The 13,653-nt window shown below is 43.7% G+C and overlaps 1 protein-coding gene across 11 annotated transcripts in view; it reads right to left on the bottom strand.

The window, feature by feature from the left end:
* The window catches only part of Pde8b (phosphodiesterase 8B), a 227,815-nt gene that overhangs the window by 76,440 nt on the left and 137,722 nt on the right, over positions 1–13,653 (bottom strand). For 7 of the 11 annotated variants that reach the window (XM_040729128.1, XM_040729131.1, XM_040729126.1 and 4 more), the window contains one exon: positions 12,766–12,822. In XM_040729128.1, coding sequence (XP_040585062.1) covers positions 12,766–12,822 — 57 coding nt within the window. Of the gene's footprint in view, positions 1–12,765; positions 12,826–13,653 lie in introns of all 11 variants that reach the window. The other 4 variants (XM_013126218.3, XM_021223232.2, XM_005065642.4 and 1 more) reach the window with 1 other exon arrangement.

Here is a 13,653-nt window from a genome sequence, read left to right as displayed (position 1 = left end):
ACGATCATGTAGGAGTGAGGCATCCGTCAGCAATAAGGCACAATACAAAAATGCCATAATTGAAAACATTGCTAAGGCATTTAATATTCTCCAGCATCCATTTCTAATTTAAATAATTAGGAATAAAAGAGCAGATTCTCAGCATGAAGGGCTTTTAAGGCAACATCACAAGTCATGGTACAATACCCAAAGTGTTTTATTTATAATCAGAACAGTAACAAGCCAAAGTGCCCAACTGCTACCATCATGTTTTTTAAAATTCCTTATTACTTGAACATTAGAAACCCATAAGGGAGTAGACACAATAGTAAAAAGAATCTCACCCACCTACCAACAGTAATAGCCAACTGCTTGCCAATATGGTTTTGCTTTACCCCTCCCTCTAACCTAGTGGTTCTCAACCTTCCTATTGGTGTGACCCTTCAATACAGTTCCTCATGTTGTGGTGACCCCAAATCATAAAATTATTTCATTGCTACTTTCTAACTCTAATTTTGCTACTGTTATGAATTGTAATATAAATATCTGATGTACATTCCCTGTGGGGGTTTGGACCCAGAAGTTGAGAACTATTACTTTATCCCAAATCTTGTGTGTTTGTGGCAAATCTAGTCACCTTACACACATCTGTTAAACAGAAAGATTCATTCCTGTGAGGACGAAACCACACTACCACTTCATACCTAAACCTCTCCTACTAATCTCTGAACATTAATCATATCAAAATATATCAACCATGTCAATCATCTTACTCTCTGAATAATTTTCTGTTTTCTCAAATATCATGCTTCCAGGAGCAGAATATTATTTCAGCATGAATTTAACATCCCGCCCCCAACATGGTTGAATACCATCTGCCAGAAAACATGGGATGGCTCTAATTTTCTAGGGGTTCACAGCAGCCAAGGTCTATCACTCCAGACACCAAGATCCCACTAGAAAGAGGCAGGAGGGAGCTCTCCCAAGACAGGGGAAGGGCACTGCCTCGTGGATTATGATACTGGAAAGAAAGCCTTCAGACCAAACTGCTGCGATGGTAAGGACGAGAAGATCGGGTTGAAGCTTTCTCGTGCAAAAAGCCATTCGCCGCCTCCTTGGTACAACTGTGATAACAGGATGAGAAACAACACATAGGGCCAAGAGTGCGAAGCCTGTGACAGAATCTTTTGCCTCCCATCTGGCTGGCTATGTGATATATAAACAAGAATCTCAACAAACCACACCCACTTCTTTGTGATCATTAATGGTTCAATATTGACACTAAGAATACAAGTCTACTCTCTCCTATTGGACCATGCTACAGATTTTACCAATCCCTTCATTTGCCCAACGATGGAATGCCTCACTTAAAAAAATATCAAGAGGTATTATTCCACAAATATTTCCTGAACACATACTACATGCTTGATAATTCTTTTTGAAAATCCCTTTGTATATGTTGTTGGACAAAATAAAAAACTCTTTTTTTCATCATAGACAAGAAGCACATTGAGTAATGAGACTACGGAAGGTTAATATGTGATAGGTGCTATCTAAAAAGTAGCAGGCAGGGCTGGCAACATGTCTCAGCTGTTAAAGCATAGGCTCACAAGCAAAGAAAAAACCGTTTTCAAGCAGAGTGAGGGGGCTCAGGAGTGGGTGCCAACGCAGGGAGGAAAGGTGTTCAAAATAGGAGTTAGTTTCTGGAGGTAAAGCTCTCCAGGAAGAAGTCTGGGTGCCCCTAAGTCAGTGGTTCTCAACCTTCCTAATGCTGCAACCCTTTAATCCGGTTCTTCATGCTGTGGTGGCCCCAACCATAAAATTATTTCATTGCTATTTCATAACTGCAATTCTGCTACTGTTATGAATTGTAATGTAAATGCTGTGTTTTCTGGTGGTCTTGGGTGACCCCTGTGAAGAGATGGTGACCCACAAGTTAAAACCACTGCCCTAAGGGGACCCATGACTATGCTTGGGGTGTCTGAGCACCAGTGCGACAGAGGCGTGATGGGGGAAGGATGGGCATAGGTCACTAGTGAAGCAGTAGGCTAGATCACGGCCAATTTACAGGGGGGAAAATAAAACTAGGCATAAGGCAGATTTAAATTGGGGACTGTATTAACCATGCTGTGACAGCTAATCTTGGTTATCAGCTTGGCTACATCTAGACTTAACTAAACCCAAGTATCTGGGCACACCTAAATGGATCACTTAAGTTGGGAAAACTGACCCCCCCATCCCAAGTCTGGGCCACACCTTCTGATGGCAGCCTACATAAAGGAAATGGAAGAAAGAGGCTTTTGCTTACGCCTGCTTGCTCTCATTCCTGCTGGCAAGTTCATTTGTCCTGTGGCTGAGGCATTCCTTCAATGGTATTAGAAACCCACTTCTTCCAGATTCCAATGCAGACTGAAAGACCAGCAGCTCTCTAGGAATTCCTAGGGACTCCCACACCTGATTGGGACAGCTGAGATCCAGCCTCATGGAGCAACAACTACCAGATCCTTGGATTTTCTATCGGGAGGCAGGTATGGTTGGACTACTCAGATCACAGTCTGTAAACCACTCTGGTAAATCCCCCACATATATCATTATGACTCAGTATTGACTAGTTCAATAAGAACACAAGTCTAATTCTTTCCTGCTGGACTGTGCTACAGATGTCAATGACTCTTAGTCATTTGATGTGCCCTTATACAAGACTAGAATGTTCCACTTTTTGAAGAAACAATAGCAAGAGGCATTATTCCACAAATATTTTCTGAACACTAATTACATATATATATCACAATATCACACATACACACACCACATACAAACACATACATATATATATATCACACATTCATTCTTTCAGTTCTGTTCCTATGAACAACTCTAATACACATGCATTTCTGATGTTCTGACACCCAGGGCTTTGACATGGGGAGACAGTATTTCTCAGAGTTGACGGAGTCTGACTGTTCAAGTGCTCAGATTCATATGCATCCCCTCCCCGAAACTCACCAAACATCTAATTCCCTTATCCAAAAGACGCACCTGCTGGGTCACTGTCCTCCTTCCCCAGTCGTCTCAGGACCAGGCACCTACAAACTAGAAACAATTCCTATGTCCAAGACCCCCAAAATTGCCCAGAAAATTGTCCAGACTTGCTAGTCTTAAACTTGCATACTCTGCCTGCCCTTATTTTCTTATAAAACCACAGGAAGACTTCCTGCAACTGTCACTTCCTAGTCCCTGGGACTCCTGATTGGCCCTGGAGTGTGTTTGAATGGTCCCCTTTCTTTTGGAAACTTTAACCATATTTTCAATGGCATATTTTCCAAAATGTATTAGCTTACCTGAATAATAATAATACATTTTATAATTGAAATTGAGTATTTATATTAGAAAGGTGCTTACTTAAACTTCTTCCCATTTATAAAACATTGATTTAGAAAAGTCAACTTAAAAGCAAAGTGAAAATCCATAGATTTTTAGAGTAAAAAAACTGCAGCAACCACCTTGTAATGTGTTGGCCTGGCTCTAGAAAATCATTCCTTCTCCAAGAACGTGGTGGATCTGAGTCACCAGGGCTGGCCCTTTTGTCTCCATCTCCCAGATCACAGCTGGTCTAAGGATAGTCTGTTTCCAGAAATGTGGATTTGCAGAAGGTGATGACTGGGAACTGTGGCCACTAATAATGGAGATACTGAAATATCACTGTCAAAGTGTTCAGAGGCACCCCAACTGTCACCTCTTCCAAGCCACAGCTTTGGATTATGAAAAAAAATGGACAGTCCCCCTGCCCCGTGTGTGTGTGTGTGTGTGTGTGTGTGTGTGTGTGTGTGCGTGTGCGTGTGTGCGCACACGCGCACGCAGTAATAGGAACTGAACTCAGGAACACACACACATGCTAGGCAATCACCGCCTCTGAGCTACAGTCCCAGGGTCTTCCTTGAATTTACAGTCTGGAGCTGTAAGTGAACATCTTTCATTCTGGATTGACCTCTGCCATGTTCGTTCTGTCCACAATCACAGGCAGCCTCTTCTTCATGGTAGAACCAGATCATAAAAATAGTCAAAGAATGATTTGCATAAACACTGTGACCTCTGAAGGTTTCTGTCAAAACTCTGAGGTTTGGCTTGTTGGAAATAATATAGACAAATGGAAACTGTGCATTTGTTCAGTCATTGAGAACATTAGGGACACTGAAGTGCAAGGTGTTCTCTTCTTCTCAAAGCTTCTAAAGAACAGAAGAATGGTGCTGGCCACCTTCTAGCCAGAGTCTGATAGGGAGGTGATATCTTTTCTAAGCCTTGGCAAACGGTCCTCAGTACTGCCAGCCTCCCTAGGAAACCTTTAATGAATGTGACAGGTTTGACTGGCTTCACTGACATTGTGGCCCTTTATCCCCTCATCACATCAACATATTGTGTTCACACTGGCTACGTACCCAATCTCCCTCAAAGACGACAGCAGCAGATTCTCCCTGGGTAGTTATTTCTCCTCTAATTCTGTTCATGTATGAGTGACATGTCACAGCATCATCCCTTCTCATGGACTGCTTTGTGCTTACTGGTCCATTCCTCCATCAATGATCTGCTTTTGTTGTGTGGGTTTAGCATCAAAACACAACTCTGCACACTGCTGTCTGTGCTTCATCTGCATGACAGGCGTCAGAGATTTTGAAAGAGCGACATGGACAGTCATTGACCATGCTATTCATAATCTGTGGCTTGAAGAGCTATTGGTGAGGTCTATACTTTATATAACTGTTAACAGTTAAGGCACCCAGGTAACTGTGCTCTGGAGTCGGGAGGTTAAGGTATTTAACTATTGTTGACAAAGTGTGCCCTGGGTTATGCGCACTGCTTCTCAGTGTGAGTGCAAAGTCCTTGTCTGCCAGGTAAACAACCCGACCACAAAGCTTTGTCAAAATCATTTTATACCATAAACTTTCATTTGTTGTTCACCCTAATTTAGAACAATGAATAAGGACTGAGCCAGGGCTGTGAGAGAGAATGAGGTGACAGAGAGAATGAGACTGATGTCAGCAGCTATGGGGGCCGTGCATGGGAATATCAGCAGAGAAGGTCAAATGCTGCAGGAGTCCCCAGGGTAGCAAGGGACTCTGGGAATAACACATGTAACTACAGTCCACAGGCTGGGATTAGGGGCTGCCCTAAGCAGAGCAGCTGGCCCCCCATATCTCCTCACCCTCCTTCAGCAATCTTCCTTGCCAGCCCATGCTACTTTTCCCTTGCTGGAAGTTCTGATCACAATCCTGAGGAAAAAACTCAGGATTAAGCCCAGCAGTCTCTTTCTGATAATGAAACTATCTTCCCTGAAGAAAAGATGCAAACAAAACTAGCTTCTTCCTGACCTGAAGGAGGCGGTTCTAGTGTTACCTATGACTTGTATTTTTCCCTCCTTTTTCCATTGGGTACATGTGTGTTCATACATGCATGCATGTGTGTGTATGTGTGTGCTGTACTTGCATATGTGTGCTCTTGCATGCCCAAGAGTGATGTTGGGAATTGTCTTGGGCAACTCTTCTACCGCATTCATTGAGGAAAGGTCTCTCAAACAAACCCAAAGCTCACCAATACAACTAGTTTCACCAGACATCCTGCTATAGGGATCCCCAGTTTCTGTTTCTGACTGGAATTACAGGCAAGCCTATTCAGCTTTTCTTCATGCATGCATAGCAAGCACTTTAACCACTGAATGGTCTCCTCAGCCCCTAGTCTGTGGTCTTTCTAAACAAAGGTTTGCCTGTGTGTCTTCAAATAGACTCTCAACATCCAAAGTGAAACACCCAACTTAAGTACAGTCTGTTGTAAACAAGGGTCACCTGAGGCATGTCGACTTGTACAGATCATGTGAGATGTACCCACAGGGTACTGAATTGTTAGCCAATTTGATCTGAAACAGAGTCAACCAGGAGGGGGGAGGATAGTGATCTGGGAGTTCCTAGGAAAATGATGTAGGGGGGCTAGAGAGTGATGGGAGCGTCCTTTAGACCAGCTACTAAACCCAAGGGACTTAAAGCATTCTTTTACCTGTAATTCTTTGAATGTGGCCACCATTTTACAGATTTCATCTTAGATGATGGCTAAGAGATATATCTACACACAAATAACAGGGTCTAAATCAAGGCCAAGATGACCCAGACTGACTGGACTAGGTAGAAGGCACAATTTGGCAGTAGCAGGGACACACAGGAAGGGAGACACCACGTCACCCTCCTTGCTATGTGTCAGTCAGCTAGTCACAAGGCCATGTGCTCTCTGATACATAAACCCCAACATAAGTCGGGCATGGTGGTTCATGCTCACAATCCTAGCACTTGGGAGGCAGGGGCTGATCTAGGCTACACGGTGAATTTAAGGCCAGCCTAGGCTACAAGAGACACTGTCTCAAAACAAACAAAACCCAATATTTAATGGCTCCCGAAAAATTTATACCCATATAAACACAGAAGGATTCTTTTCGAAGGAATCTGCCTTGCTAGGAAAGCTTAGGCCACAGCTGTGGGAATCCAGTTCCAAGTTCATTGAAGAGCCCAGTGAGAGGGGGGTGAGGACAGGCTCTAAGCAGAGGCACGCAGATCTACACGCCAGGGAAATGAGCATGCTCCAGGCATTGATGAAGACGAGACCACTTGATTTCCAGACAGTGTCACAGTGGTGCGAGTTTACTGCTTCATAATATGCCCCTTACGTTTTATCTTCTGGTCAAGATAGAAAACAATGACTCGCTCAGTGAGTCACATCCACTAACCCGGGAGACACGCTGCACAGCTCACACCGCTCTGCCAGGACACTGTACCCTCCCTGTGCTCCTGGCAGCATTGTGCAGAGTGTCTCGGCCCCGTGCTCCCAAGCTCACACCCCAGCTTCCCCAGGGAACTCGGAAGTGCTCTCCCAAAGCAAGCATATGCTGAGATACTCTTGTCTCACCATTTCCTTCCAAGCTTGACTGATGTCGCTAATTCAGTTTTGGCATTGCAGTGAGGTGACAGCATAGACTTTCACTTCCAAGGGGTGGGGCAAAGAAACGGAAGCACTAGGACACAGCTTCGTTTTTTTCTGAAACAGTTACAAAATCAGCAGCAGAAACACAGTTCATGACCTGCTAGTAACACCCTACAGTTGGAGGTTTTGAACCTCAGTCTGTGGCCAGAGAGCATCTTGCCATCTCCATTTATAGTGCATAAAGTCTGGCACATAGTAGAGACTCAGATTCTTTTTTGTTTGTTTGTTTGTTTTTGTTTTTCCAGACAGGGTTTCTCTGTATTGTTTTGGAGGCTGTCCTGGAACTAGCTCTTGTAGACCAGGCTGGCCTGGAACTCACAGAGATCCACCTGCCTCTGCCTCCTGAGTGCTGGGATTAAAGGCATGCGCCACCAGAACCTGGCCCGAGACTCAGATTCTTAATGTCTCACATATCTTTTAAGTTAAAAAATCTTCTATCCCCCCCACTCAGAGAGACGCATGCTTGTGTGTATGTGTGAGTGGTGTGTGTATGCATGAGTGGTGTGAGTGTGTGTGTGTGTGTATGTATGTATGAGTGGTGTGAGTGTGTGTGACTGTGTTAATAAGTGGTGTGAGAGAGAGAGAGTGAGTGTGTGTGTGTGTGTGTGTGTGTGTGTACACTCTCATGTTCCATGACTTTCTTGTGAAAGTCAGAGGACAACCACTGGAAGTTACTTTTCAAGTTCAGGTTTGTCAGACACGGTGTCAGGCATTGTCACCCACTGACCATCTGAACAGCCCTCTCCACCATAGTTTTTGAGAAAATGTATTTCGCTGAACCTAGAGCTCTCCAGTTTAGTTAAACTAGCAGACCAGTAAGTCCAGGAATTAGGTCTACCTCTCTGCTCTGGGATTGCAGGCATGTGCCACCATGGCCAGCTTTGTGTTGGATCCTGGGGATCTGAACACAGGTCCCCATACATGAGCAGCAAGCGCTTGGCTGAGTGAGTCATCTCACCAGCTGTACAGACTCTTGCCTATGTACACCTCTGACCACTCTGAGTGTGTTGCCACAAGGCTAGCATTTCAGTCCTTTTTTTGGGTGGTGGTTTCTCACTATGTGTTTTATTATGCTGAAAGACTGAGTACTACTCAAGAAAATGTTTTTTTAAATATATCAAATGCAATTAATTCAAAGTTTCAGGCAACTCTTTTCAGTTATAGAGAAATGGCTATAAAGTGGTAGTTTAATCCTGCAGAAGACAGATAATATTGGAAAGGACAGAAATATAATGTAGCTTGAGATGCGATAAAATTTGACCTCTTAGCATGTGCAACACATACGAGCCACAGCCTAGGAGAAAAGAATATATATAAGATGAAGAACTTATAACAAGTATATATAAAGAATTTCTTCTGGGTCTGGAGAAGTGGCTCATTGCATAAAGTGTCTGATGTAAAAATATGAGGGCCTGAGTTTATACCCCTGCACCCGTGTAAAAGCTAGTCCCAGCAGGGCTCTATAACCCAGAGCTAGGAGGCAAAGAGGAGTGTGTTCCTCTCACTTAGTCTAGCCAAACTGGCAAGCTATGTCTTAAAACATAAGGTGAAGAGTGGCAGAGGAAGACACGTGACATCCACCAGTGGCCTCCACATGCGTAAGCACAAGTGTGTCCACCCCTACACATGTGCACACATGCTTACACCACACACACACACACACACACACGCACACACACGAGCGCGCGCGTGCACACGCGCACACATGCACACCAAAATTTCTTCAACATCTTTGAAGAATTAACTCAATTTTAAAAAATGGACAGAAGATTTAGCCAAATAGAAAAGATTAGAATAAACAAAAGGCAAATGAAAAAGATTTTCATTGGTAGTGGGAAAATGCAAATCTTTTTTGTTTTCGGAGACAGGGTTTCTCTGTATTGTTTTGGAGCCTGTCCTGGAACTGGTTCTGTAGACCAGGCTGGCCTCGAACTCACAGAGATCTGCCTGCCTCTGCCTCCCTAGTGCTGGGATTAAAGGCGTGTGCCACCAACACCAGGCAGAAAATGTAAATCTTAAATACAATCTATGTACCTTATCCACTACAGAAGGTGAATGAAAGCCCAAATCCAGCACTGTACTGGGAGTAACAGTCTTCTGCCCTTGTTAGATGTAAAATGATGCAACTTTGGTAAAAGGTATGGCAGTACCTTTAAAACACCACCTGTTTTTCTCAGTGCTGGTAATCAAACCCAGGGCCTGTGCAGCCTCAACTAGGGCTCTGTTACTGAGCTGAGTCTCCCGGGGTAGCAAAACAAAACAAAAAAAAAGCCCCACTAAATATGTTTTTGTTCTTAAATTTGTTAGGCAAAGTTTTAAGCATTCAGATTCGCAAAGGAAGAATGATACCATGATTTTACACATAAAAAAAATCCCAGGGACTCCATAAAAAAGGACTGTATAGGGCTGGCAAGACAGCTCAGCAGGTAAGTGTGATTATGGCTCAGCAGGTAAGGGAGAAGTCTGATCTCTGGAACCCACATGGTGGAAAATGACTGGCTCCTGAAAGTTGTCCTCTGGCCTCCACACACACACCATGACACCTGTATACTCTCCTGCCAGTAAATAAATACTTTTAAAAAGGATTGTGTGAGTTCATAAATGAGTTCAGCAAGGCCGTAGTCATCTAAGAATTTATGACTGTGACTCCACAATTTCAAAGCCCTCGCCAAAAGACAGACATATAACTTAATTTGTATTTGACTGTTTTTGAGACTTCAAGTGTGTGTCTGAGTATGGGTGTGTACAGTACTTGTGAGCTGCCCGACGTGGGTGCTGGGAACGCACTCTGGTCCGCAGCGAGGGCAGCACATGTTAACTGATGGGCCATCTCAGCCTCCTGCTTGGCCATTTTTTGTCAAAGGTGCCAAGACAATGCAGTAGCAGGAGTATTTTGAATTAGCGCTGCTGGGACAACTGGGCAGCCCACTTGAGTGAATGGAACCAGGTTACTATCTCAACCACAAAGCTACTTCAAAATGGACTGTACTGCAGAACACTTGAAAGAAGGCAGAACAAACCCCAGGGCTTCAGGGATTCCCTGAAACTCCCCAGCGTGACATCAAAAGACACCAAATGATGAGAATACATTTCAGATGGGTGCTTACACAATGCTTTTCAAATAAATCTTAGAAAACACTCAAGGAGAGAGTGAATATTATGAATGGACACATAAATATGAAGGTAAATATGTAATGAGTTATAATGTTCAGAGGGAAGGGAGGGAGTAAGGAGCTAAATAAAAGACTTAAACAGTATTGGCAGTGTTGCTCCTGGGGGGGGGGATTTCCCTGAAATAAATAGGACATAATGTCAATATTTGGTAGATGCAAGTAAATAGTTTATAGTTTGGCAAATTACATTCTTATCGTGAGCCTTCATTGCCAACACAACACAGGGCAAAAGGAGGTGGAGGAGATTGACGTGAGCATGAATTAGTCCCCCAGGAAGGATTGTGGAAATGGCTTTGAGAGTAAACCCACAATATCAGCCCCCTTATTCACCACTGCCTTGGTTCAAAGCTGGAGTTCAAAGTGCATGCCCTTAGAATGATTGCTGGAATTTTCCACTTGCTTGTATCCTATGCAAATAGATATGGCTTGTGTTTATTTTCCCTCTCTCTCTTTGCTCCTAAATTTGTTTTCATCAAATTTTCCCAAGCTAAGCCTCTTCCTTTTGTTGTTTTCTTTTCCCTGAATCTGTAGTTCCTTTCAAGCAGCTATGAAGGACTATTTTTGCCTTTGCTCATAACTCAAGCGGCACATGTCTTTAGTTCAGTTTTCACTCTCATCTTTAACCTGGGTGGCGTGCCGGCGTCTTCTATTGTCCTGAGGGTAGAATAAGCCTCCAGGACTTGCTCAGGACCAATGGGCTACTGCATACAAAATACTTAAACAGGTTAAGGAGGTCAGGGAGGGACAGGGCTGAGAGAGTGACAGCAACTAAATGATCAGTGCTAGAACTGTCTAGTCCTGCAGGTGAGTGGCCTTTCTGGCTTTGGCACCCAGTTCTTCTGTCTTGGAGCTCCTTAGGGTACCTGCTTAAATCACAGGGGACACAAAAGGGGGAGCTTTCATTCTCTTATTATTATTTTTTTTTTTTTTTTTGGTTTTACGAGACAGGGTTTCTCTGTTTTGGAGGCTGTCGGTCCAGCCTGGCCTCGAACTCACAGAGATCCGCCTGCCTCTGCCTCCCGAGTGCTGGGATTAAAGGCGTGCGCCACCAACGCCCGGCCTCATTCTCTTATTATTTTTAAGAATTACTAATATAAGTTGGATAAGTAGCTATTTTCTGTAGATCCCTGACTCCTGATCAAGACGGGTTTTTTTTTCTTCCTTAATTAGCTTTTATTACGTCTTAATTTTCTTAGATTTATATATAATCACATCCTTTCCGCCCCCTGTCTCTCTCTAAATCTTTACATATACCCATCCTTGCCCTCTTTCAAATCCATGACCTCTTTTTCCCACGAATTATTGTTACGTGTAATTGTTAGGGTCCAAAAGTGGGCCCCAACCCCCCAAATGACAGTGACCCTGACAATGTCATAAATGACAGTCTGGGCTCAGCTCAGACTGGACTATGGCTGGGTAAACAGAAGGATTGCTAGTGGATAAACAAAAGCCCAAAACTCGGCATTGCTCAGACAGAAATTTGTGAAGTGGGTTTCTGTTTGTCAGGAAGAGGCATACTCTCCCCTTATCTGCCTCTGCAGCCTAGAGCTGGCTAGCCTCTCTATTAACATGCATCTATAATGCACATCCACACTTCCATGCTAGCTCCCAGGCTCTTCTGGTCCACAGCCCCTACTATTCTAACTTCCAGGAAGTTCTTGCTTACCGGCTTCCTCCTGCTGCAAACAGACCCGGTTAAAGCTGGCAAGATTGTTCACTATTCCTCAACTGCCTATAGTTCTTTGCCTAGGGCCTCGCAGGCTTTCCCCAGACCACTTTGGCATGTCTATTATTGTCCTTGTTCTTGTTGGTGACACTGCATGGGTGCAGCTTCTGACTATCCTCGGAGACACAATCTCACAGCAAACTCCATGTCCCTCAGTCTCCTACAATCTTTCTGCCATTTTAATAGTGAACTGTGAAAGAGAATGGTCCAGCCATCTTTACCAATAAATATATTGATGAACCAAAAAAATTACATACATGTATACTGTACCCACATCCTTTTCACTGCCAAACAACAGTACTGGATGTCATTACTGGTCATCTTCCACGGGGAGACAGTATTCTATAATAGCATGCAAGGGAGTTTTGTTACACTGACAATCCTCTGTGAGAAAGGAAATCTCATCTCTCCTATGCCAATGGGGACCTAAGACAGAGGAAGAAAACAATATGCACAAGCTAATACTGCTGAAGAGGTGGGGTCAGAGCCACACCCAGCTGTGGCTGTCAGAAAAGCCACGCCCTTCAACACACATTACTTCCTTCCCTTGCTGTGGGCAGCAGGATGTTGGCTTGCGCATCCCCACAATCTGTTGAGCAAAGTAGGGTGATATATAAGTCCCCAAAAACCAATCTGATTTTTAGATCATGATACTGATAAGACAAACACACACACACACACGTACAATTTTTAAGGTTTTATATATAATCACATTCATTCCCTCTTCCCTTTCCTCCCTCCAAACCCCTTCACACACCCATCCTTGCCCTCTTTCAATATACATATGGGAGGGGCAATGATGGCTGTCTGCTGTCAAACGGCCATGTACCCCAGCAGCAAAGCCCCTTCTGAGGGATAGAAATATACCTGGATAGGGTCCTGCGTCAGTCTCATGGGCCCAATGCGCACCTCCGCAGAAGACACCTGCTAAATAAAGGACATCGCATGAGAAGGGTCAAGTCTCTAGAATACAGATTGATAAACCAGTCTTCCACCGTAGACTATATTATGCCACTTCATAAATGATGCAAGGACCTAACTCACTGACCTGGAGACATTCAGGGAGCATCCTAGACAATCTTTTCCCACCATATATGAGAATCTATACACTGTATGCGCTGGGAATATCTATAAGGCTATATATCTCCAGTGGTAAACGGCAGGACTTTGTGGGTAGTTTTACTTCAGGTCCAAGGATTTTATAATAAGCATGAGCCATTTTACTGGAGAAAACAATTTGATGATTATTTCCTGAGCAACTACTATATACTAGGAGCATCGTTACCATAGCTATACTATATTACTACACCTAATGATATTCTAAGATTCCAAGCCTGGAGCACGCTAGAGCACGCCTACTGATTAGAGCTGCCTCTATACTCACGCCTGCTTTTACTTTAGGTTTCAGCATGGGAAATAAACAGCTAATTCTTCCTTTTGTGTATCCTGGACACCACCTCCCTCTCAGTGGTATTTCCTCAGGGGACACAAAGGTACCACACCAGGACTGCAAAAAGGCTAACCTTCCTCAGACTCCTTGGATAAACAGGAGCACTTGCTCTTCACTAACCCACACTTCCTAGTTGCCCTTGGTTTCAGTGAAGAGCAAATGCATATTTGCCTTTACTTTTAATCACTTTATTTGGATTTCTTTCTGTGTGTTTGGTTTTTTGTTGTTGTTGTTGTTTTTCAAGATAGGGTTTCTCTGTGGCTTTGGAGTCTGTCCTGGAACTAGGTCTTGTAGACCAGGCTGGT

The sequence above is a fragment of the Mesocricetus auratus genome, unplaced genomic scaffold (genome assembly GCF_017639785.1).
Source record: "Mesocricetus auratus isolate SY011 unplaced genomic scaffold, BCM_Maur_2.0 Super-Scaffold_100020, whole genome shotgun sequence".
NCBI classification, from domain to species: Eukaryota; Metazoa; Chordata; class Mammalia; order Rodentia; family Cricetidae; genus Mesocricetus; species Mesocricetus auratus.
This window is presented reverse-complemented; position numbering and strand designations above follow the sequence as displayed.